At 39.3% G+C, this 26,509-nt stretch overlaps 3 protein-coding genes across 7 annotated transcripts in view; 2 read left to right on the forward strand and 1 right to left on the reverse strand.

The window, feature by feature from the left end:
* ric1 (RIC1 homolog, RAB6A GEF complex partner 1) overlaps positions 1–2,850 on the reverse strand; it is a 41,277-nt gene extending 38,427 nt beyond the window's left edge. For both annotated transcript variants that reach the window (XM_006788924.2, XM_087843715.1), the window contains exon 1: positions 2,261–2,850. In XM_006788924.2, the coding sequence (XP_006788987.2) occupies positions 2,261–2,401 (141 nt within the window). In that variant the 5' untranslated portion in view covers positions 2,402–2,850. The remainder of the gene's footprint in view (positions 1–2,260) is intronic.
* Positions 2,851–4,040: 1,190 nt separating this feature from the next.
* exosc2 (exosome component 2) lies at positions 4,041–8,491 on the forward strand. Its single transcript, XM_006788925.3, has 9 exons — positions 4,041–4,177; positions 4,522–4,623; positions 4,716–4,761; positions 4,900–4,989; positions 5,119–5,184; positions 5,282–5,350; positions 5,892–6,068; positions 7,399–7,527; positions 8,103–8,491. Exons 1-9 carry the CDS (start codon positions 4,056–4,058, stop codon positions 8,181–8,183), a joined length of 882 nt encoding a protein of 293 aa, XP_006788988.2. The 5' UTR covers positions 4,041–4,055; the 3' UTR covers positions 8,184–8,491.
* A 1,929-nt stretch (positions 8,492–10,420) lies between these two features.
* The window catches only part of abl1 (ABL proto-oncogene 1, non-receptor tyrosine kinase), a 32,911-nt gene continuing 16,822 nt past the window's right edge, over positions 10,421–26,509 (forward strand). The window contains exons 1-2 of one of the 4 annotated variants that reach the window (XM_006788926.3): positions 10,421–10,963; positions 11,705–12,059. In XM_006788926.3, coding sequence (XP_006788989.1) covers positions 11,933–12,059 — 127 coding nt within the window. In that variant the 5' untranslated portion in view covers positions 10,421–10,963; positions 11,705–11,932. Of the gene's footprint in view, positions 12,060–26,509 lie in introns of all 4 variants that reach the window. The other 3 variants (XM_006788929.3, XM_006788927.3, XM_087843716.1) reach the window with 3 other exon arrangements.

Consider the following 26,509-nt stretch of genomic DNA (forward strand, 5'->3'; position numbering starts at 1 on the left):
GACTGAAAACTACTAAGCCAAATTTTTGGTGCCATTTATTTGGTTGAATAATGATTCTATTCTTCTCCTTGGGAAAAACCCCTAACTTGCTCATTGCTAATCACAATATTGACAACATTAACAATACCAAAAAGGAAGTTAAATTGTATGGAAATAAAAGTTTGTGAACTTTTGTTTCCTTATTTTGTTTAAAAATCAAAATTATTTCTTCCTCTGGTAGCCCTGCAGTAGCCTAATGTTAGCCATCTGATAACCCCTAAGCTATACAGAACAGTTGAAGGACACAATGGACTTAGTAGGGGTGACCAGCACATGTCAAGAGGAAGAAGTTCCTCCAATCGACATTCTTTTTCCTGGATGCCCCACGGATACTTGCAGGCACTCAGAACTCTTAAGAAAGAGGGGAAACAAAACAAGGTCGCATCCTGTGCAGGTCTCGGGAAATTAACTGTAACCCTGATCCATTGTTGCCACAACTCAATAATATTCAGACTGTGTGCATGTATCACAGACCGTTATAAACAATGTACACAAGAGCAGGTTATAAAAATCAATTATATGCTCCCTTTCCATGTCACCATGGCAAAAACGTCCAAATAAACAAGGCCAACAGAGAAGAATTCAAAATACTCTGTATGATATTGATAAAGATACTGAAGAAGTACTAAAATGGAGGCACACCAAACAATTCATGACCCATTCTGCATTTCTATGGTATTGAAAGCTGAGCTTAGTGGGTAGAGAAGTTCCCTGGAAACAGTAAAAGAGAAACCACATCTACTCTCTGCATTTTTTTTTAATTTTAGATTTTTTTTAAAAAGTGTGAAAAACAGGAATTAATATAATGAAGCTGCCACCATGTCAAACATCACCTGAATCCCACATGCAGTGACTCAAAATATATATTGAAATATACGTATTTTTTCTTATGCTGTTAGACTTCTTCAATTAACCCTTATTTCAACAACTTATCAAGAAAGTCCTTGATGTTTTTATTTGCATTTTTTGGGAAGAAGAGATTGCCAATAAAGCATTCATGTGTTCATGGACAAGCTACTGACCTACCACTAATTTCTACAGTCTGTCCTTCCAAGTTCCATTTTAAATGTCACATCACTGGCATCACTATCTGTTCAGCCCAGTGTATGTTGTTACCACGCACCTCAAAGTCACTGCTCCCTTGGCTCTATACCAGCAGGTTCAGGAGTCAATTAAGCCAGATGTTTTAGATGTTGCAGTGCTCAGAGTTTGGTGTTTTGTTAAGAAACCAGCTGCAGCACAGCATGTTGGCACTTTTATAAACTTATTGGACCACACCAATAAGTTTATAAATAGACAGAATTAACATTGACTGATTGGTTTTAAGTCACTGTGAAATGTTCCTGTCGTGTGATGCATTTGTGGCCATGACATGCAAAATAAACAGCGCGATTAATGTGCTGAGATAAATGTTGACATTTATTTTGTAACTGCGCTGCATAAATTCCTGAACTACTGGTAAGCAAAACATGCCATGGCATGTTTTGAACACTATTACAAATGTTTTGTTGACAGTAACTTAACCTTTGACCTGTATGTTGCTGGGTAAAACTGATGAGTAGAGCGGAGGTAGCTGCACTTAGCTTAGGTGGTAGAGTAGGTGGTCTACCAATCTAAAGGTCCGTGCACTGCTGCCTGACTCCTCCAAAGATACCAAAGGTACTGACCCCCGCTATGTAGGCATCTGTATGAATGTGTGTAACACTTATAGTAAGAAAGTGTTTTGAATGCTCAACTGAGCAGAAAGGCACTATATATATACTATATAAGTACCAGTCCACCTACCAAAATACACAATTTACTAACATTTGGGCAACTTTAAACTGAACTGCTATAAAGCGTCTATAAGGTAAACACCAATCCACTGTGGTTGGGTTTTGCTGTCAAATTATTGTTTTAACTTAAGTAATGAATGACACATCCACGTGTAATGATGTGTAACGAGTTCACCTGCCGTCTGTTATCTGTGTACGTGGAACCCTTTGCCAACACATCAAGGTTAAAAAAAAAAGAAAGAAGTAGTAGTTTGAGTTACTCATATGGGGACACCACAGTTTCTCCCCGTGTTTATTTACGGCACTTAATAAAACATGAAGGGCAGCCGGCCAGGTTATCACCCTCTGCTGCAATGCGTTTGAAATGAAAACGGCACCAGATCACATCTTAGCTAGCGTTTTTGTTTTGTCAGCTGATTTCAAGACCGATCAGAGTTTCAACTCACCCGACTAAACCAAACGCTGAGCTGCGTCTCTGACAGCAGAGCGAAGTAAAAGCGCTGGGAGCTGGGCTGGATGTAGAAGGGCTCCTCTTCGCTCCTCAGGGGACAAAGCAGCCTCCGTGGCCAGCCGGTTAGAAAATACATGACGGCAAACTCACTCCGCCTCGGCGCAGCAGTGCCAAATAGTTTGTGGCCCCCTGTTCCTCCTTAAGTGCAATATTTAATCCAGGTGACTCATGAGCGGCTCCGGAAATACAAAAAAAATTACAAGGTATATACAAGCCAGTGTTGACACCGGTTAAGGGTACCATACAGCTTCCAAACAGTCGACTGAGGCTACACAGCTAGCCCGGGCTAGCGCTGGCTTTTCAACTTAAAGCTAATGAGCAGTCCAAGTGTAACCGAAAACAACAGCACGCAAACCCGCAGCGTCACCATACGGCCCCAAACGGCGGGTTCAGACTCAAGAGCGGACCGATTAACTCCCACACCCGGTGCAGTGTGGGTTCTAGCGAAGTGTGGATCTGCGGTGTTTAGTAACAGCAAAGCGTCCAGTTTTCACTCCTCTGTGCCTCACCGTCGCCATCTTTCCAAGAGTCTGTCTGACTTAAAGCTGATTGGCTGCAACAGTGGAAGTTTGCGTCCTGTTGACATCTGACGTCACCGCTCCGTTGTGCGAATCCAGGTGGCGGCAGCTTGGCTCGATGCTGCCATCTGGTGGTGAAAATGGAAATGCCTGGGAAAAACAATTTCATTGCGGTGTGGCTTAACTGCAGTCTATCTGACATCTTTTAATTGTAATACATTCTTTTTCTTCTACTTTTAATTCTTCTTTTCATTATTATTATTTGCAACCACTGCACTGAATCTTGCAACCATAATCCACATTAGATTTGCTATGTTCTTTTTAAATCAACATATATCAACACAAGCTTTTAACCTAATTATTTAGAGCCTGTGCATCAGTAGTATCTCTTATATCCAGCTCATAAATCCATCCATGAAATGGCTTATTATTTAGCAGAATAAAAGTATTATCAAAATAACATGGAATTTTAATCATGTTAGTGTATCATTCTTCCCATAATAATCAAATCAAATAAAGTTTGTGGAACAGGACTATGCTGAAGCACTCAGTGAGTGTTGATGGACAAGTAGAGAGAGATATATGACCTGCTGTGATGTATGGTTTGGAGATCACAGTGTTAACATAAAGACGGGAGACTGATCTGGAGGTGGCAGAGCTGAAGATAATGAAATTACCACTGGGAGTCCCCCAGGATTAGAAATGAGTATATCAGAGAAACAGCTCAAACAGCTGGTTTGAAAAATAAGTCAATAGAGGCAGGCTGAGATGGTTTGGAGCGAAGGATAGCAGATATACGGGACAGAGGATGGAGCTGCCAGGCAGGAGGAAAACAGGAAGACCACAGAGAAGATTCATTCATGTAGTAAAGGAGGATGTGCAGTTGTTGTGACAGAGGAGGATTTTAGAGAGATGCAGGGAAGCAGCTAGATGTTGTCAGTGGCTAAAGAAGGAAAGAAGCAGTGTTTGTGAGTTTTCCTCCCCATAAACATTTACTGTTTGTATATATCACTAACGTCACAGATATAAGACATGTATTTATTTATTTTTTAATTATTTTTTTTTTACTCTATTTATTTATTTACATTTTATTAGACTAGGTGCTTTAAAAGTAAATAAATACAACTAACGCGTCAGTAGGTGGCGGTAAAACTCTTATCAGTTTCGCAAACCGCCAAAAAAGTGAAGAGAAGAAGAAGCAAAGCAAGAAGCATGGCTGCAGATATGAGATTACCGACTATTAGAAAAACCGTGTCGCTATCAGCGTCTGCTTTTGACCGAAAAGATCTGGTCGTACCGGGGGATGTTATTACTTCAGACACTGGGTTCATGAGGTAGGTGTTGGTTTTATTTGAGTTATTATAGAAAATCAACCAAACAGGAGTGTGCTGCTGTTCGGGTCTGTTTCGGGCATCTGGCTTGTAAAGGCAAATAAATAAATAAAAGCTCCAGATGACAGCCAGTGCCATACTGAATTAGCAGGTGAGCATAAAGTCAGCCTGTCTCATTTGCAACCTTCTACACTGATACACAGTAAGTAAGGATAAGGACTCTAATCGGATAAACTGCAGCATTGTGTTGTGTGACCTCTGAATACTGCACTTTACCCTTGTTAATTTTTCTTTCTTTTTTTTGGCTGTTTTCTTCAGAAATAATGTTTGATACCGTCTGTCCGCAGAGGTCATGGCACCTACGTTGATGACGACAAGTTGACAGCTTCAGTCGCAGGAGAGGTGCAGAGGGTGGACAAACTCATCTGTGTCAGGCCACTTAAGACCAGGTGAGTGATTGAACTCTTAAACGGTCAAAGACTTAGATAGGCCTGTTATCTATATACTAATTCTTACATTGTGAAGTGTGCTTTGATTGCAGGTTTAATGGTGAGGTTGGAGATGTTGTGGTTGGCAGAATTACAGAGGTAATGCCTAGTATTTGTTCTCATATACAACCGCTCTAGTTATAATAAAAGACAGTGATTGCAGCAACTTGTTTTCATTTTGGTTTTCAAGGTTGTTGTTTTTTTTTTTTAAATTTTCTTCTTCTTTAAAATGTATAGGTGCAGCAGAAAAGATGGAAGGTGGAGACAAACTCCCGCCTGGACTCTGTCCTCTTGCTGTCTTCTGTAAACCTGCCAGGAGGAGAGCTGGTGAGATGGTAGAAAATGTAATTCACTGGGAGAAGACAGCTTTGGCTGATGTATTAAAATTAATTAAAATTAATATTTGATCATCTTTTCTCTTTCTTTCTTTCTTTTCCCTTTTTTTTTTTTTTTTAGAGGAGAAGATCAGCAGAAGATGAGCTGACCATGAGAGAATATCTTCAAGAAGGAGATCTCATCAGTGTAAGTCAGACTTCTCTATTATAATCTCTCACTGGCTTTCCAGTGATTTTATTCCCGGTTATATAATCTGTGTTGAACCTTGTGGTTGTGGTTTCAGGCAGAGGTGCAGTCTGTCTTCTTGGATGGAGCTCTGTCACTTCACACCCGTAGTTTAAAGTATGGAAAAGTAAGTTATTCCAGTGTACACAAAGACATGTGAAAAGGTAAAGGGCAAGTTTATTTATATAGCACATTACAAATGACCAGAGTTGATCAAAGTACTTCACAAGTAAGATTTCAGGGGTTTTTAAAGGCCAGAAAGTAGAAACTGAGCAAAGAAAAGTAAAAACAGTTTTGGCAGATCTATTATGAAATGGAAATGCATTCAAGAGACTCAGGGCAACAACTGAAAAGCTCAATGACCCCCCTTTTTTTTTCTTTTTCTTTTTTTTTTTTTTTAAAATCAACCGATTAGCAGACCTCAGAGCTCTGACAGGAGTGTGGACATTAATAAGACCAGACAAATACAGGGGGTCAGGCCAACCTATTCAGTATCCTAAAAACAATCAATAAAATATTCAAATTAACCATAAAACTGACAGGATGCCAGTGAAGTCAAGCTAAAACTGGAGTAACTGTGTTAGTTCAATAATAAGAGTAACAATCGTTATTTTTATTTTCATTTTCATTTAAACTAACACCCTGTCTCTACTTCCTCTGACTATCAGTTGGGTCAAGGAGTACTGGTCCAGCTTTCCCCTTCTCTGATCAAGAGGCAGAAAACACATTTCCACAACCTGCCGTGTGGCGCATCCATTATCCTGGGGAATAATGGCTTTGTGTGGTTGTATCCAACACCGGGCCAACAGGAGGAGGAAGCTGGGGGTTTCTACACCAGCCTTGAGGTAGGATGCCACAAAAAGCTGTATTCCATATTTTTATTACTGATCAATGGGCATACGAATTTGGAAAACAATTTCTTGTTGTTTTAGGAAATGTAGGAATTTCAAATTGATACAATCGGTGCATTTACTAAAAACGTTGGTTGACTTCAAATCTCAGTGGAATTGACCTCAAGGTCAAAGGTCAAAATAAGTTCTCTGAAAGGTGTGTCTACTCAGAAGCTGAGGGGTAGCACTGGTGGTTGCCCACATTTTTCCTTCTGCTTTCCCAAGTTTGGAAAAGTAATGGATACTAATTTAATGTTTGAGTATTGATTTAAGTACATTTACATCAAGATTGAAAGAACTATGTGTCAGTTTTCTCTGCACACAAATCGCAGTAGTAGTTTTCAGCTTGGCTGCTAACAGTTCACTGAGAGTATTGAGCTGTTCTTGTCAAGCAAAAATGTATCAAAATATAGTTAATATATTGTATATTATATATCAAAAGGTAGTTAATTTAAAATTTTAATTTAAAATAAAGGTGTGCACTGAAAAACTAAGTAGAGAAAACATGTAGAGAACCTAAGCATTCAGCACAAGGAACAGTTTTATTTTTTTCTAAATGGAAAGGCCTGGTTGTAGTTTGCAAAATCAGTGAGAGTTCTGGAACAAATTTTTATGGACTGATGAACTAAAACTTGGAAAGAGGCTCGGGCATGGATGGCTGTCAATGGAACGGGAACGCTGCCATCCATTAATGATTTTTACTGCTCACACAAGTAGTGTTTTGTGTGCTTAGCTTCACCCAAATGCACAAACTTTCATCATTCAACCTAAAGGCAAGACCAGAGCAACCAAATATTCCATCAAGTTGGGGCGTCCTTGACTGTTTGAGTCGGTCACCTTCGTGTGCCACACTCAGCTTGGTAAAAAAGCACCTTCCGCAACATGGGCTTCAGCCCATGTTGCGGAAGGTGCAACATGGGCTTATATCTCATTAATATAAGATTTTAAAAGGTGGTGGGTGCCCCTCTGTTTCGTGCTGTCCTCTTCAAATGCTCATGGTGACCTGGATAAAATCGTCATACTGAAATGAGGCGTTGCCAGTTTGGGTTGTGTCCCGCCTTCGAAATTGATCGGTGAGGGCACGGAGCCTCACAGCGCAGCTCACAAACTCATCAAAGGGGATTCTTCAGGCAGCTTCAGTCTGAAGGAGTATTAGAAAAACGTTTAAAAAATGTTTGCAAGTTGAAGACTTGCAAGCGTGTGTAATGATGCTCCAGATGCTTGTGGTTTACACCGTACACACAGAGCTTATTTGTTTGTGCATCTCTCATCTCTGGTTCCTCAGCCTGTCAGCCTGTCGGATCGAGAGGTCATTTCACGGTTGAGAAACTGCCTGCTGGCTTTGGCTGCGCACAAAGTCCTCCTGTATGACACCAGTGTTCTCTACTGCTACGAATCATCACTTCAGCACCAGGTAGAAATCACTCCAGTAAAAAACATCCTTTGAAACTAAATTATTGACATTACTACAATTTGCAGTCATTTTTTTGTTATAATGACACCTGTTGTTTCATGTTTGTAAACAATATGATTACAAAACTATTGCAACACCAGAAAACCCCCAACTCTTTTCTGTGTCATATTGTGCCATCTAGTGGTCATACTGTAATTGTCCAGCTCCTGGGCACCACTAGTGGAAAAAATACTGTGCAGTTCTCAACTTTGACTCGGCTGTTTTTGCAGTGTGGAACAGTCACGGTTGATTTCATTGCCCTTTGGGGTGGGGAACAAATGACTTAATTGCCCATGCGTCTCGCAAACACTACTCTTGCAATGATATCAGCATATCCACATAGCTTATCCACTATGTGGCACATTTTTCTTCTGTATTATATTTACAATCGAGCCAACCCGTATAAAGTGTTACTGTGCACTCGTGCTCAAGCTGCAACTCAACAAAAACACTTTCTGTTACCATAAACACAGACTGAAAACATGTACATCCATGGGTGTATGTGGTTATGCTTTTGATTTATGTTGTCTCTGTAGGTGAAGGGCATCTTAAAACCAGAGGTGATGGAGGAGATTGTAATGTTGACGCAACAGAAGCTCTTGGAACAGGAGGGTTAAAGAGCCCAAAGCCTTGTCACAAGTCAAAATCACATCAGGCCAGCTGTGGACCCGACCACTGATCTGAAAGCTGAATTAGCTTTATTTTCTTAGAGATATAATTAAATTGTCAAAGTCCAACGTATTTTATTAAAGGAAACCAGTATTATTGTTGTGGTTTTTTAATAGCAAACACAAGTGAAGTGTAACTCGTTCAATGTGTGCAGCATTTCAGCTATTCTAAAGTTTTACAAAATAATAGTCAATCTTTTTTTTTTTCCATGTGATATATATAAGCTGTATACAATAAATTTTGTGATTTCTATAAATTTTCACTGCATCTCAGTGTGGTCTGTCTGTGAACAAGGAAAAAACGTATCTGGGAATCTTTATTGTTTGGGCTCTAGTTTTTACAGGATTTTTTTTTTTTAATTTAAATATCAATATTGGGCAATTTTAAAAATCTGACAAAGTAGCCAATATTTTTTTGTCTTCTTTCAGATAGATGAAAAAGATTTCTTGAAATTTTCCGTGTAGTTACTAATGACCCTTTACTAAGATTATGTGACGGTGCTGTTTAAAATGATCTTTTTGTGCCGTTGCAACAAGTTACACATTATTTATTTACACTCTTTAAAACTTTTGTTGGATCAGCTGGTTGTTCTGTTTGTGGTGTGCCAAACACATGTTGGCAACAGGAAAGTTTCAGAGTTGTGGAGCTCTTTCAGTCATGTTAATTGTTAATTTATTAGACATTAATCTGATATATTGGTTAAGCTCATAAGAACAAACTTCTCACATCAGCAGTAAAGGTTATGTATAATCACCATTTTAGTGGTTTTAATGGTGTCTGGAAATTGGTAGTTTTTAGTTATTATTTTAGGTTTGAGGATATTCTTGCATAATCCATCCACTTTAAACGGCTCAATAATGGTGAAATGGGACTTTTCTTGAATTGATTGCTCCATAACCTCCTTTTCTTCTGTTTTACACATCCTTTGGTGGATTTGCTAATGTGCTAGGGGTCACTAGCTTGTAAAAATGTTTGAGCAGCTGGAACTCTGTGATAAAATTCAGAAGTCATAGTTGACTCAGTACTTGCCCAAAGTGCCCAGTCACTGAGACAGTGGAAAAGCTAAAGCAAACCCAAACCATAATGTTTCCACCACCATGATTCACAGTATGAGTATGGCTTTGGTATTTGCCACTTCACTGGTACTGTAAACTGTAGTTTTATTCTATTTTTCCTCCTGGACAATAAATGCTTTCCCTTGACACCTCTCATGTAGGTTAGATTTGTATAATATCTTTCTTGCGGTTGCAAGAATCCCTTGCTAACCCTGTGAAGAAAGTTTGTGACTTTTCTCTGCTTTTAGTGTCTTTAACTTCCCTTAAAGTGGATAATTACAACACACCACACCAACACACCACGCAAGCAAAGTGACCCAGACAACAAAGTAAAACTAGTTTTCGGCTACGAGCCTGACACGGAACCCACCGTATTAGCCAGAGGTCCCTTTACTACGGTTCGGAGCCGCGGACCTTCAGTAACAGTAATAAATCACAGCAATAGTACATTCACGTAGTTGTAAACAGCATGATAATATGTTAAGTAATCCAAGTATTCAGAATACGTTACTCTCATTGAGTAATGTAACGGAATACGTTACAGAATACATTTTGGGGCATGTATTCTGTATTCTGTAATGGAATACATTTTAAAAGTAACCTTCCCAACACTGGATTTAAATTAGGTAAATTCCAATAGATTGTGTAAAATATATATTTATATACAATCATAGGTTCACTCCCTACAGAGATCCTGATAACATGCCACCCCTGATTCTAATAAGTATTTCAAAGTGGGATAAATGTTGAGTTAGATGCTTTAAAACTGAGTACAGTAACTAAATTTGTGTAATTTATCTGTAAGCACAGAATCGAGTGTTTTCATAGTTTGATATGCCAAAAAGCATATATCCATACATATATCCTGAAGACAATTAGGCCTGGGCTAGATCATATTCTTGAGCAGTGAGTTCTTTATGGCTTTGATCAAATCCACCATTATATGTGTGGGTGGATGAACCTTTAACCTGTGTACTTTCAGCTTTTCTCCCCTGTGTGAGCGTGCTCTCTCTGCCTCAGCGTGGCTGCAGTGTTGATGCTCTCCCAGCACAACAAACCTTTGCTCTAGTCCTCCTGTGCTAGTCCACGCACGCACGTGACGTCGTACGTCGCCCCACCCACCCAGTAAACCACCTTGCGTATGGAAGTATGGCGGCCCCAGCTACAGAACTACTACTCGGCCAAAGTTTACTGCTGCGATTTTCACGTGAAAGCTATGAATAAGTACGAGAGCCAGGGGTTCGGTAACGAAGAGCTCGGCAACTGTGAACAGAGGAAAGGACTTGTAAAAAGAGTCGTCGCTCTCTGCCCGGCTGAGTTGCCTCGATTTGCCTTGATTGAAGTGCCTTTTAGTCCGGGTACCGCAGGGAAAGAAACTCCGCAAGACGAGAAAAGTGGACACGGAAGTTTGAAACCAACTGTGGCTTTGGAAAGACCAGCTGCAAAGTGTTGAAAGGGTGGCGGTCAAATCATGTTTTTGTGAGACGTTTAAGTGCACTTGTCGGCGGTTTCCCTACCAGCGAGCCAGCGACAGCCAACTGTTGCCTGCTTGGTGTGCATTTAAGGGTCTGGCGCTGCATACCACCAGCAGACGTTGGTTAGCTTTCATGGCTATCTCCAACATTAGCTTAAGGTCGCCAGCTAACAAATCATATATATGTTTCTGTGACTGTGTAAGTTTCTGTAAACACTTGTTTTTACTCCCCACGGCGTTCGTAACTAGAGCAAAAGTTTGCTTTATCTGGCACATTTACTTCAGTGCCTGTTACTGATGATTAAATGATCTTTTTTTTCATTTATATATTTTTTTAACTTTGGTATTCCAATAAAATAAGGGCAGTATTGTTATGGCTATCAATACTTGCTACTTTTCTTGCTTTTTCTCTCCGTGACTAGTTTTTAAATCTAACACTTGGCAGTTTTTTTGCATATCTATAATAGAATAAAATAGAATAGCCCTTTATTGTCATTGTACAACTAAATTGTGTGTCCTCCACACCAAATGTGCGGAATAAAATGCGAATGGTAGATAGCAGGAATAAATATGAGTGTAGTTTAACCTAGATTAGGGGTTTTAGTATCTATCTTTTTTATTTAAAGAGCCTTGAGGCAACTGATATTGTGCTATATAGATAAAACTGAATTGAATAGACCGGCATTAAAAATAGAAAATTTAGCTGACGTTTAGGTTATATGCAACAGGGAAAAACTAATTTGTATAGAAAAGGAAACACCTGACATCACAATTAAAGTGGAACACAATAAAACTAAATGAGCAGTTAAGATTAGCTTGTGGTTTGCTATTTGGCACATAAACTACCAGTCAAATTAGTTCTTGTTTTATTTTGACTTTAGGGTCATATATCTTTGTGTTAAATGAAATCATCACTGAATCTTGTTTTATTTGTCTCTAGATCGCTGTGAAATGTCCCTTAAAGCACTCACACTCCATTAATGCATGATAAACAGAGACATACTGGAGCATCACTGATTTGTGCTGGTGACCTCCATCACCTAAATTCTGGGAGGGGAGTGCCCGAGCCAGGGGAACGGATTCTTTTCTTTTCCCAATCTCCTCTTTTTCTGGTGGGCAACTGAGTCCAGCTTGGAGAGTCCCGGCTGCGGCCTGGCACCCTGCCCTTATGGGGCAGCAGCCGGGGAAGCTTGTAGGGGACCAGAGGAGACCCAGTTTGCCGGCCTTCATCAAGGGCTCGAAGAAGGAATCATCACGCCATGGGAACCAGCCTTGTAATGTTTTTGCTGTGCACGGTAAGATCAAATGTTTTTGTCACTTATTATGTTGACAGCAAATGGATTTCCTAAAGTATAATAAATTTGCTCAGTAGGGGAAATTCTTGATTTTTGAAGTGTGCATGTGTGCATTTTGAAGCTTTTTTTAAATTTTTATTTAATATCTTGTGTGGGCATTGGCCTGAAATCAAGCACAAAAAAATTCCTTGTTATTTTTGACTCTGCCTGTGACAAACTTTTTTTTTTCAGCAAAATAAACCCCACAGTGAAAATGCCCTTACTGGAGCAACCACTGTACATATTAGCCAAAGCTAAACATCGATTATGATCTGACTAATTAATCAATGAAGATAAAATAAATTGCTGTCCAGCTGCTATATTTATGTTCTTTTGAAATTTTACACACTTTGTGCACAAAGCAGTATATTTTTAAAGCTCATTTTTAAGAAAAATGATGACATGTAGCTTGTATTTGATGGAAATCTATCAGTAAACATTACCAAAGTAACTGTTTTTACCAGGAGATGAGTTTACACTTGACCCTTTACAAGATGTAACTTAGTTTATTAAATGTGTGTTTATTATAATAATATTGACCTCCACAGATGGAAGCAATGCTATAATGTAATGTCATAAAAGTTTTTTGAGCTTCTTGGGCACAGAAATGCCTTTACACCTTCAACACAGTCTTTAAAATATTTTTAGCAAATGTGTGCAGTATGCTGAGGGTTTTTCTGACTTTACACTGTCAGACACACGAGATAAACTTTGAGTGACTGCTCATTGTCAACATGTCAAATCTTAACATGAGTGATGAGTCCAGGAATGTTTGGTAGTTTGGTTTAAAAATAGACTTCAATGATTAATGGACTATCAGAATAGTTGCATTGTTGCTCCACACCTTTGGGAGCCATGTTTGCCTCTGGGTAAGACTGGCATACTGTTGGTGCAGAGCTTCACCACGTATGAGAGAGAAGTCTTACCTGGGTGTGTGTTGTCTTTGTGTTTGGTGGGAAGTGTATCGTTTATGTCCATTTAAAGCCGTCTGATTTTGTTTCTGTTTTTCTGCTGGTTTGAGTTTCAGCAGATTTCCATAGTTTTAAACATTGCTCATGAAACACTGTCATGACTTAATGTATTACTTTGCCTCATGTTTATGTCATTGCTAGCTCATTATTTTCCAGTTTGACTAGTATAATCAAAGACAAATTTTTAATTTGCCCCTGTAAACTTTTTTAATTGGTCTTAAATTTTCCGCAGTGAGGGGTTCAGATCAAACAGGAAGTAAATTATTACTGCATTAAGCATTTCTGTCTAAAGACCAGACATGCACTGATTGTGAAATTCATGGGTAATATCAGTGTTTAGAATATGGCTGAGAGTGTCGATTCTGATGGGGGTTTTTGTGTGTTATGTTTCCTGTTTTTACAAAACCTACAGAGGTATAAATGTTTTTGAAACCTTTCAGCTCTGCACATGTTCTTTTAACATTTATACACCAGTGCAAAGTTATTAATCACTGGCATCTGTAAATGTCATTTTAGTGGTGAACTTTTGCATTATTGATACTGGCTGATTCCTGGGTGCACTCCTATGTGAGGCATCAGTGGAAAGAGAGGTAAACAGATATTATCAGTGTAGAAGACAATTTTTCAAAGTAATGGAAGGGCTGCAGAAAAAAGATACTCATTATTATCAGAGATGCATCTTTTTTTAATTTAATTTTTAATATGATTTTTAATTAGTGGATGTGAATCATGCATCTAGCTAACTGATAGGTTTACCGAATGTGTCTTTAGCGTTGTGATTGCCTTGGCAGGATTGCTTTCCACTGACTCTAAAGCTTGCTTAACACAGTGGGGAACAGGACATCGAAGGTCATGCAAATAGAATGAAATTGTGTGCTGGTAAATGGATCAAATTTTGTAAAGGGTCACTGACATGGGATGCATTTGCTTTTCCTTTTTATCCCTTTCCTCTTGTGATGTGCAGGTTAGACCGTAAGAGGGGATGTGAGTCACAGTGCAAGAGGAGGGCAAGATCAACACATGATTTTATGTTTTGTTTTTTCTTCTTCCCGGTGAAGCAAACTAGTTAAAACTAGGATCTTTAGAACCATGCTGCTTCTCAGCAGGCAGGTTCAGACCTCTGCATGCAGCTGCTTGAGAAAGAGACAGAGGTAGTGAGGGGCAAGCAAAGACCTGTTTCTGTTCTTGGCACTTCTGCATGCTGTGTGTGTAGGTATGTACTGTGTTTAGGCATGGTTAGCTTGTACAGAACTATTCCATTTTTAGCTTTCACCTTGTGTGTTTCAAATCGCAGTGTTTGCGTGCTTAAGTTAATCATACAACTGTGTAGTTCAATAATTAAAGTACATATTGGACTATGTTAACAAGCCTGTTAAATACCAGGACAGATGTACTTGGTCCAAGGTTATCTTAGTTAACTGAAATTAATCTTAAAAACCAGAATATGGGGGAATTAACTGAAAAAAAAAAAATCAATGACACTTAAATCCCAGTCCCCAAAGTAACTGAAACAATATTAAACATTTTAAAAACAACTAAAGTAATTTTTTGGTCTTGGTTTTCTCCCACTTCCTCCCATAATCCAAAGTAGGGATGACCAAAATTATTCAGTATTATTATCCTCCTTATTTACCTAAATTCAGAGCATCTCTAAGAAGAAAATAACATATATATTTAACTTAAAAATGCACCAAAACTCATGCATTAATTATCCAGTGGTAGCATGGGAGTTACGTTCTAAAAATAACCTGCGATAGGTGAAATCCGCGAAGTAGCCACCTTTATTTTTTACAATTATTATAGATGTTTTAAGGCTGTAAAACCCCTCACTACACACTTTATACACTTTTCTCAGACAGGTGTGAACATTTTCATACTTTTCTCTCTTGTTTAAACATTCTCAAAGTTCAAACCTTTGCATATGTCCAGTGCAAAATGTTTCATTGACATTGTTGTGTTTGTTGGGGAGAAAACTTACAGACATACAGTACAGGACTTCAGAGTCACACTGCTAGCGATCAAAGATTTATGTAAATTTGACAAGCTGAACGCATTCTGTAATGGACAGGAGACACGGCACGAGATTGACTGACAATGGTCCACAGCTGATCAGGACGCAGAACACAATATGTTGTTAAAAAAAAAAAAAAAGCGTACAAAGTTACACAAAAAAATTCGCGAAACAGCGAGGCCACAAAAGGTGAACTGCGTTATAGCGAGGGACCACTGTACTGCAGTTTGTGTTGTGTTTCTATCCATCTTTCCATTTTCTCCCGGTGATCCTTTTCAGGGTTGCGGGAGGTGCTGGAGCTTGTCCCAGCTACCACAGGGTACATCCTGGATAGGTCGCCAGTCTGTCGCAGGACTAACACATAGAGACAAACAACCATTTGCACTCACATTCACACCTATAGGCAATTTAGAATGACCAATGAACTTAACCCCACTAACTGCATGTCTTTGGACTGTGGGAGGAAGCCGGAGTACCCGGAGAGAACCTACGCAAACACAGGGAGAACATACAAACAGCACACAGAAAGTGCTTCCATTTGGTTGAATAAGTTGTTACTTTGTAGCGCAGAGACAACTTTACAACGCCCTTCATGTGTCATTTATTCTTGGTTAACATCACTTGTTCTAAACTGATGATTTTCTTACTAAAAATGATGAGGGTGAAGAACTTTGATTTCTGTCTTTTAATGTAGTGTTATGGTGCCATTACACCCACCATTCTTGGCCTTGCGAAGGGTGCAACACTCCAAAAGTGACATGCATTTGCTGGGTCAAGCCACGCTTTGGTTTCATTTTGGCCAGTGGTGCACCTCTTGACTTTTGTAACCTTGTGTGGGTGCCGCAGCTGATGTCACAGAGTTAAAGCCACTAAAGAAACTGATTCAGAGGTTATACACGAAGAGATTTTTAAAAAGTTAGTGCCTGTGACAGCACTGATAGGCTCCAGTGGGCCCAAAATTCTGAATAAGTGCTTATAAAAATGATGGATGATTTTTTTGTTTTGTTTTATACTTCAGCACGACTAGCCAGAGAAAAAAATATCTGTTTATGGAAACTGGGATGTGTATGTGATTGCGAGTCAGGTATTTGTATTGTAAAACCCATTGTGGACTTAAATTATCCTCTGACAAATGAAACACACAAAAGGAAGTAAAACTAGTAAAAAGTAAAAATCACAGCAAACTAGAATTGAGCAGACTCACCCTGGAAAGTGAAACTAAAATGAATCTGGAAAAATTCACCAGATTTTCAGTCAATGTGTCCGTGGTTGGTGTCAGCATAAAATTTTCTTTAGTTAGATATCTTCTCTTTAGATGTTCCAGCGACCGGTTTAAAGTGCACCACTTGCAAGCTGTAAGAAATTAAATGGCTGCATAGAAAGACTTTAAAGAATTCTTTTCCTTTGTTTTCATTCCCTGAAATGGGCTGACGCTGGAAACAGGACAGCTGTGAACGTTTTGGAGAAAAGAAAAGAGTTTCTAACTTTTTTTAAGGCTTGCAACAATATTATCTGGCTGTGCTTTAATATTTGAAGTACCCAAATGTTGGTGGTATAAAAAGGGAAATTCGCCCCCTGGTGGTCACATTTATTTATGGGGTTGTGTTTTAGTACAGTGAAGTGGTGACCCAGATACCATTTCATATAAAAAGTGTGCTTAATAACTCTTTCTTCTTTTTTTTAAGTAGGGCTCATAATATCTCTATGGGCCAGAAGTTGATTTTAACTAAACTAAGCGGATGACCTGACTTAGTTTTTGGGTGGGAATACACACAGACAAATGGAAGTGGTGTACAGTTAAATGTGATCTAGCTTTTTCTGCAACCAGTATTTCCCATGACCAGACAGGCAGCATGACTCACTGTTACGTCCAGTACAGATTTAAAATGATTAAGTACACACTTAAAATCTTATTTGCATGCCACAGGTAGTAGTAGGACATGGGTAGTAGAAACTGGAGCACTTTTCACTATAATGAGTAGATTGTTAGGATTTATGTTTCTGTGGGGTTTTTTCACATCAGCAGTTAAAGCAACACCTGCAAACCACAGGACAAACTGTAAACCAATGCTATCACAATGTTATTACATGGATATTGTGGCCAAAGTGCACGCAGTTCCTATTAGCAATAATTTGGTGCATTTATTGTGAAATTATGTAAAACAAACAACCATAATGTAAGGAGGAGGGGGTGTTTGTAACCGCCACTGTACGAAAACATACAAGAGGATGCACTTAATCACAAATACATAAGTGCAGTTTCAAAGCAAATGTAAAGATTTTAGTGTAAAATGATACATTTAAATATTGCAGGTTTGTGGTTGTAACGTGCTTCTTTGGAAACAGAAAACACAGATTGATTTTTAATTGCAGATAATTTTAGTTTGTAGGCAACAAAAAGCAACCATTGCTAACCTGTGGTCATCAGCCATGTGAGGTGGGTTGCAGAAAACCTCTTGCATGTAGATACTTGCTTGGATATTTGTCAGCATGAGCACAACAGGACTTTTCTTCACCCTGCACTTTTTCATTATTTGATGCCCTGAAGAAAGCCTGGCAGTACTTGAAAGTATGTTCAGGGCACAGAGAGGGAGATGATTCTTGTTTCTATTTGCTAATTTCTATTTTGGGTTTTTGGATATTAGAGCAACACAATATTCTGCTTAACACAGAAAAGTTGTCACGTATATCAGTGGTTAAATTAATAAGCCAACTGACTTGCATGTTTATGAGGGACTGGTAAATCTTGATGGTGGGAATCACCAGAGACCCCGTGATATAATTGTTATCATGATACTTAACTCCCACTATGATATCTTTGAGTTTTTAAACATTTTGTAAAATGCTTGGTAGTGCAGTAAAATATATCATGATATATTACAATTTATGGCCTTTAAACTTTAAATTCTAATCTGTCTATATCGCCCTTATTATGTTCCCCTCATTTCAGTCATTTTGATTGCTGGAAAATGGCTCAACACTATCATAAATGCTACATGCACCTGACAAACTGAACCGTTTGTATTACAGTCCAACTTAACTGAATGCAAACATGTGGGCTGCTGTGCTTTTACAGGTATTTTGAATGTGAGCCAGCAGCTGCCAGTCCTCAGTGAGATAGTCAGCTGTTACAGACACAGGAATATGCAGGCCGTGACGATCACGCGTCACAAGCTAATGCAACCCTTTCTGCTGTAGCCTACCTTTCGTCAACTTCACGCTTCGCTTCTGTCTCGGTGCAGCTGCGTCTGTTGATGCTGCACGTGGGAATATCTGGCTGTTTTGAGCATGTAAACAAAAGCCGTTGTTTTCCACAATGTTGCATGGACACAGGTCTTTGATTTTTGTCCTTTTGGCTTTGTCAACTTAAGAGTGAGCTGATGTAAGGTTAGCTTTGTAGTCCTTGGATAATGTTATGTGAGGATGGTGGCGTGTTAGATGAGCCCTCGTGTCGTAGTATTCCTGGAGTGTTTTACTTTTGTGTGACACTCCTTCTATATCCCAGCAGCAAACAGTGTTCTCTCTTATTTATTTATTTTCTCTGATGCCGCTCTCTTTCTTCCTGCATGCTGACCATCACCTCTTTGACCCCTTAAAAAATAAAAATAAAAAACCCCTCAACATCACTACCTGATGGACTGAAAAGCAATTGATTTTTACTATTAGAGCTCTAAAAAGTATAATTAGTATTTATAGTTCATGTAACAAGATAAACTTTTGTCCCTTGCAAAATGTTATGCTATAGAGAGCCTAAAGTTGTAGCGCTAAATGAAGCAGCAGCAAAACCATTGTCCTGTTTTCGTGCAGGAAGTATACCTGATTTCGAAAATATGATCATTTATAGTGGTGATAGATGGTCATAACTACTGGAGATGCCATGCTCCAGATGGCAAACTTGGGTATTTGTAAAACATTTAGTTTTTGCCGGATCTACTTCAAAGATTTTATTAATTAGAGTAAAAATCGTAACTGTGCAAATGAGGATTCTTTGAGCTTTGGACTGATTTAAGCAAGTTAACATTGCCTTTATAAAGTTGTCCTAGAGAGTAGACAGTGACATTATTTGATATCTGTGTATTTTCCTGCAGCAGCTGCATTTAGCATGTATGCAGTGAGGGAATCCGTTTCTCTTGTAGTCAGTAACTGACTCTTTTTTGGCTGGAACTTGAGGAATCTATATAGTCTAGACACCAAATCTCCTCCCATGATCCCCGTGGGTCCTGAAGATGGAAGGAGGGGGGTCTGTGTGTGTCCGTGTGTATATACGCACCCACATACATACCCACAGAGCAGGCGCCTCATAGTAATACTCCTTCAGGCCAGCTGTTAGGCCACTGGTGGCTTTTCCCTTACCATGGCAGACCCCGTCTCTACACTAATGGGCACACAAAGGTCTTATGCAACTCCCAACCAAGTGGACTTTTCTTTTATCTAATGTTTAGTTCCTAATCTCGACAGTGGTTGGTTAGTCTTTGGTGATGCTGTCATGTTGTCATACTGTGTTGGGAAATGTGAGTAAAATAAATTTGCCCCTGTCTGGATGACACATTGCTGATTAGTAAGCATTTCCTCTCTCATTAGGTCTTGACCACCTGGAAAAGAGTCTGCTTGCAGCCACAGTAGCCAAAACAGCTGTCTGTATAAATCAAGGTAGTCTATGCCTTACTAGTTTTCATCTGTTGCACTGAAGAGACACTATTTTGGTTTTAGACCTTCTCTAATGAGCAGGCTTACATTGTCCAGGGATTTAGACAGTAGACAATATTGAGCAGTTATTAAAACCTACTGTAAATGGGCTTTTCCCCATTTTAACATGCCAGTAGAAAAGAGCACAGATTCAACTCTTAATGATATTGTCACGCTAAGTTGCAATTAATCAGTATGCACAACAGTGGAACAAAGCACCTAAACAAATAATTCAGCTGTCATTAATGCTGTTGTTTTTACCCGTACTCTTTCTTTACTGTGACATGTCCAAATGTTTTTCTTCTGAAAGGCCTATTGTGTAACTGTTATCTGACCAGTATGATGATATCGTCAATTGGGCCCGGCCAAGGCCGCTTCATCCTCCACTCTGTTTCCTGGGGAATAACATATGTTTATATGTGATCTTTTGCTCCAGGCTCCGTTGAGTAATATTGCCTATTATTCACAGTTAAAAAAACAAAAACAAAACAAACAAACAAAATGGAAAAAAACAAAAGAGAGAGAGAGAGAGAGAGAGAGAGATGCACACACACACCACTACAGCAGTGGAGAGAAGAATGCAACCTCTTATGCATTCCTCTCTCAAATAACTGGTGCAATCCCCCTTTCTGTTTTGCAAGTTGTTTTCCATTCAGATCATGCCGTATATCACATTCTTAAAGGAGACGTATTAGTATGTTCTTTTCTGACTGCATTATTTTATTGTTGGAAACTACTTGAGTAACTTTGCATGAATTGGGACTTAGTTCAGCTGCTCTTTGAACGAATCTGTTTTTAGCTCTACCACTTTGTCTTTTAACCCACTTTCCTTCTACCTGGCTTTCCTGAGATGATTATATTATGGATATTTGCTCTGTTTGACATCACGCATAGCCAACAGTAAGAAAAAAACAACAACAACTGTGAAATGGAGTGTGCAGAGCAGTCCAAAGCCCAAATTTTTGGCTCACAGGTATTTTTTGCAGATATGCTGACCTCATTATTTTAAACACTGGCCATGTTTCATATGAGCCGATTAAACAGTGCAGCAATACGTACATGAAAGAAAGTAATAGGTTCCCTTTTAAAGAACTATAAATTGAGCTGCACGCATGCCTACATGTAATTAAGTTAACCTGAAGTAAAGAGATCCCAAATTGCAGCAAAGAAAGGAAAAAAGTGACACTAGGGCTAAACCAAAGCGTAAACCAAAGCCTTTTCCATATACGTAGGGCACACAATGTTTTAAACAGAACAATTGAAAGTGTATGCATGTGGATTTAGGACAAACAGTCCTGTTGAGTCACTGACTCTCACCCTGGTTTTTGTTATTTGAAATCACTTCAGCATCAGAAACACTGTGTTATGAAATCTCGGCTTGTGATTGCGCCGTTTCTGACTAGAAAATAAGTATTTACTGAACCATCTGTGTTTGTTTAAAGCTTTTGTAGCAAAGTTAGACTGTCTTTGCTGATAGATTGCTCAAACTTGAATCGGCTTCTTTTATGTTGGTATCACTACAGTTTTCGTTGTCTCAGTGCAACATGTGGGATCTTCCAACTTATCTCCCCATCGCACATACAGACTTGTGTGCTTACAGAGAACTTCCAAGTTGAGTTAGGAATGCAGCATGGGAGCTTGTCACCACCTGGTTCCATAACACAAGCCCACACTCTGTCACACGCTCACCCTGTTCTCCACTCCGTACCCAAGCAGGCAGCCCCAGCTGTTGTTTTCTTTGCAGACAACCTGCTACCTAGCGTGCCAGCTCTTTCTTTTGGTAAACAGTTCAGCTTTACAGTTCAGAAATTCTTCCTCTTACGGATGATATGATCAAAGGCAGACATGAGGGCAGCACAAGCTGACGTTAGGGCATTTATATGTGGTCGGTGTGCCTCTGTTTGTCTTCAAAAAGTTCCAGTGTCATTTCAGTTAAGCGGGAATAAGCAACCATTCTTTGATTTGTTTTCTTTTTCCTCTTCCTGTCCAGTTTATTATGAAGTACTGTCATGCTGTCCTGTCCCTTAATGTTGTAGTAAGCTCCTCTTCATAGAGCTTTAAGAGGGGGCCTGCAATGCTCGCTCCATCTGGATCCACTTAGACTCTAAGAAGAGCATAAGCACTTCCACTGCTGCAGCCTGAGAGTCTCATAGCCTGAGTGTCTTGCTTGTGTATCTGTTGCTGTTTTTACTCCAGTGGGCATTCAGACAAACGGGTCTTTCCCCAGGCATTTAGATAATGTCTCTAAGACATGTAATGTTGATAGCAGGAAAACGGTGCACAAAGACTGTTTCTTTCTTTACTTTTATTTTGTTTGTCTGTGCTGTCTTGTCACTGTGTGGTCATTGTGTTACCCACTGATTTACATCCAAAAGTAGTAATAGAAGTTTTTGTGCTAACACTCTTTTCTTAATTTCTGTAGCACTGCAATCCATCTACTCACATGCAACCTTTTCTGTGCAGCTTTCTTCTTCCCTCCTGAAAGTTTGCCTTTCCTATTCTGAATCTGCATACTCATAAAATAATGTGATATATGTTTGAAATAAGCTGTTTAATGCCAGCACTCTGGGTAAAATTTCAGAGTTTTGTTAAAATCTGAAACAATACTGGATTAGCACCTATTTTTGAGGAGAGCCCATTTGCTTGGCCTTTTCTTCTATCCTGCTAACTTTCAGGCGTTTGCAACACAGATGATTATGTCGTCATTTTAAACATGACAAGTGACGGATTGTTGTGCATATTCGACACCGTCTGTCTTGTTTGCTTGGTATATGAAATTTTAACCCTAGGCTATCACCCATATGTTCCAGTACTCTGCAGGTTTGCATAATTATGACTTTCATGCAAGGTTTGCATCTTTCTGGCACACGCCGGACAGGCCACAACACTCCATCATGTGGAAAAATTATGTTCTGCTTAGTCACTTGATACGAGTTGCCCTATTTTTCATCTGTCATCATGATAAAATGGTTCCCTCATTCCTTTTCCAATAGGTCGGTGGGGTTTAGCTGCCAGACCGTCTGTACTAAAGATTGCTGCAAAGCTGAGCTGTTAGTATACTCTTGTCCAATCAAATGGCGAGGATTAAACTATACACATGAATGTACTTGTATGGTTAGCTTCCCTTCCATCAACATTAGTAACTTATTACCACCTGCAGCTACACTTCTACAACATTAACCTTGAACTAGACCAGCAACTGTTTTCTTCTTAAGTGTCTCCCTGTGGAGAATTACGTGGAAATCTAAACCCCCTAACCTCAAGTGCTGGTCTGCATGCCTCCGACACTCTGGCTGCATTCTCTAGAGGGTCCTGGATAAACAGCCACATGTGTACCCACATGTATACATGAAACCTGATTCTTGAGTGTCTGTTCAATCAACAGATTAAGGACAACTGACAGATGCAGATTACCTTGGGCGCTAAATTGTGTACAATAAAAATTAATCTGAAATTGCTAAGAAGAGGCCACATAGCTTTGTGCCAATCGCTACACCCCATCTTGTTGTACTCTGAAAGTTTATTCAGTTTAAATGTATATTCATTATTTTTCCATAATGTAGATCTATGGAATTTATAGCATTTTTATGCACTGTGGATATGCTGGTCTCTGTGCTCTTGTATGTGCGGGACAGAAATCAGGCTGATGACAACTGTAGTTTTTCATCAACTTCTAATTTTCTTCTTTGTTTCTGTTTTGATTTATCATGCAAGTCAATTGTATACCTCTGCCTTCGTTGCCTTAACACGTCATCATATGAATATGTTCCTAGCGGGTCTTTTTAATTTTGTTCGTGTTTTGGGAAGAGAAATCTGAGTCTGGGTCATGTCAGTGTTACCTGAACATCTTTGCACAAATAGTTTGAGTCTTATTATGAGCGCTCATCCCATACTTCAAGTTTTGGACAAAGAAATCAGGAAGGCAAGAGGGGGGGGGGACATAGGAAATGGAGAGAGGGAGAGAGAGATAAAGGGCTAAAAGCCACCTCGTGGGTGGATGTATGTCAGCTAACTGTTAACACACTAGGTTCAGATTATAAAACGCGAACGAATGATTCTCCTATGATCTCACTTCCAAACAATGTGCTTCATGTTTCTCCATCTGCAACCTTTTTTCCTTTTTCCTCCATTTTTTATAGCCCCTCTCCTCTTCCCCTCATCCTCATCTCCCCAACACTTTGTGACTGCGGTAAGTTAATGGGCCCTTCTCGGAGTCGGAGGGAGCCTACATTTCTTCTTAATTGGTGTTTGGGGTGGTGCATGAGAGGAACACAAATGTTTGCCATACCAGCACTGAAGCAATGATGTAGGGCCTAGTGGCATGTGACTGAATGTTCAGGGTACTGAGTTTGTTGCTCAAAGCCAGTGAGACTTTGCCATATTGAACAATTCCCATAATTACTAATGAGACTAACAGACAAGCATACAATAGTGTGCTAAAGTACTGAGAGTATCATGGATATGTTGTTTTAGGCCCACCCATGTTAGTGCTGTTATTTGTATAGAGTCACCTCATCCTCTTGGCGGGATTCCTCTTAGTTTTGAGATTTTAAAAAGCCAATCTGAGTTTGGCTGACACTTGCAGCCTCCAGAATACCCGTCAAATAAAAAAAATAAAGGAAGAAAAACCCCATCACTACAGTTTAAGCTGCACCGTTCTATGTATTTATTTTCAGCCTTTCCCCAGCATTGAATAAAACTTTTCCCTTAAGCTTCATCTCGTAGACAAAATAAAACAGACATACTCAATGTGACGTCACTTGTCGGATTTGGAATCCATATTTTTTTTATTTTTCTTAAGCAGGAGGAAAATCCCGTTTTTAATTTGTAAATCTGGAAGTGAGTTGGAACAAAGACAGGGTGCTTTTCTGCCTGGGCAAGGAAGAGAAAAAGTCATGAAACACATCAAACAAATCTGCAATGCCTGGAGCAAAATGTACAGCGGCCAGGTGCTAACTGGTAAAACTAAATAACACTAATCAAAACTGTCAAGACAAAGAATTTGGGGTCTTTTTATACCTACAGTTAATTTTCTCTGGTCAGAATCAGTTGATGATTTGAACTTGTACCTTTTCCCCATTTTTTCACACAAAAAAAATTCCAAGCAAACCACAGTGCGTCCCTTTTGGACTAGTGGATAACATGGAGAATTTCTCTAATTATCACTTCACTTTACGACTAGTTGGTGCAGTTTGTATATTCGGGATGTCTGCGTTAGTCTGCCACATCCCTGAAATCAAAATATACCTGGCTACAGGAAGGTGTTCAGCTCAAACTTGGAGAGTAGACATGGAAGTTGGGTTGGATCAAGGTTAAATGGAGATCATTTGGAACTGTAGCGAGACCACCTACTTCAAAGGGTCTCTTTGTAGTTGATTTGGTTTTTACTCTGTTCACATCTGCACAAGCAAACTGCACCAAAGGGGAAAAAACACCAACCAGAGTTTTATTTAAGTAGACTAAACAGCGCAGGAGTGAAAGCACCCTTAGACTATAGAGTACAAAAAGTGGATACCAACACTGAAATACCTTAAGCTACACTTATATATATATATATAAAAAAAAGAGAGACCAAAAATAGAAACGAGGTCATAGAGGTCTATGGGAAAATGGCTATAGAGTCCCTTTCTCTGTTACCTAAGTAAACACTTTCCCCACTGATTTTACAGGCTTAGTGGTTAGTTTAATCTCAAGTTGAATAAAACATGGGGCTCATTTTGTAAATTATCACAAGTGAGCAGATTGATTAGTCATTGGCCATTAAGTTTGTGGACCCTCCGATTTGGAAAGTGGAAACGTTCACCTCGATCGAGCCTTTGTAACTGGGCTTCAGTGATGTATAGGTGAATTTACAGTGGCTATGTCCAACTGTTATACTGCCTATGATTTAAACAGAGTAATATTTTTTGGACAACCTTTATTGCACACATAGGAACATAAGTTGTCATCAACCTGAGCAATGTTATTCTTACTTCCTCTGCTCTTTGCAATGTAGACTCACACTGAGCTAAAACAACACAAATGGAGGTACATGACAGAGCCTGCTACTCGACTGTGATATGAAAGCTAATAGTAAAGAACTAGGTGCAGTGTAGACTCACATGCATTGGAAAGAAGGGCTTTGGAGATGTTAACAAGAACTTGATTTTTTTAAAAATATAAATCTGAGTGAATTTTTTTTAAATAACCTTCATGCTTTCTCCTCTCTTTGTCCTTGACTGCATCAGTCTACACATTAAATGAGCCACACACGAAGCCAATTATAGGTTGGACAATCATTCTAATGCTCAGTAATCAGTAATCTTTTACTAAGATGTATATACAGTCATGCGAAGAAGAATGTTTTCACAGGACTCAATGTATTTTGTTAAAAACTAAGTACACCCTTACTGGCATCCATAGGAATAAAGAGGGTAAGTAGCAGCCAGGTGCTGCTAGTCCACTTGATTAACATTCACACGTTTGCCACAGTCTTCTCAGGAATCCCTGCAAGTTCACCCCAAGGGCAGACCATGCAATGCTCAGAGAAACTGCAAAACATCTCAGACTATACAAGCCTGAGGTATCATGTTAAATTTTAATGACGTCTCAATTAGATAAAAATGGAACAAGTATGGCTTGTTTGGAAGTGTTGCCAGGAGAAAGCCTCTTCTCTCTAAAACAGTGGTTTAGGTTGGTAGAATTGCATCTGAACAAAAGATCTCTGGAATAATGTCCTTTGGACCATGTACCACAGTACCACG

This window comes from Neolamprologus brichardi, chromosome 7, assembly GCF_056152115.1.
Source record: "Neolamprologus brichardi isolate AB-2024 chromosome 7, ASM5615211v1, whole genome shotgun sequence".
Classification (NCBI taxonomy): Eukaryota; Metazoa; Chordata; class Actinopteri; order Cichliformes; family Cichlidae; genus Neolamprologus; species Neolamprologus brichardi.

Coding starts and splice junctions, on each gene's coding strand:
- exosc2 (XM_006788925.3), top strand. CDS start 4,056: ATGGCTGCAGATATGAGATTACCGACTATTAGAAAAACCGTGTCGCTA. Junction 4,762..4,899: donor TGGTTGGCAGAATTACAGAG/GTAATGCCTAGT, acceptor TAAAATGTATAG/GTGCAGCAGAAAAGATGGAA. Junction 5,351..5,891: donor GTAGTTTAAAGTATGGAAAA/GTAAGTTATTCC, acceptor TCTGACTATCAG/TTGGGTCAAGGAGTACTGGT.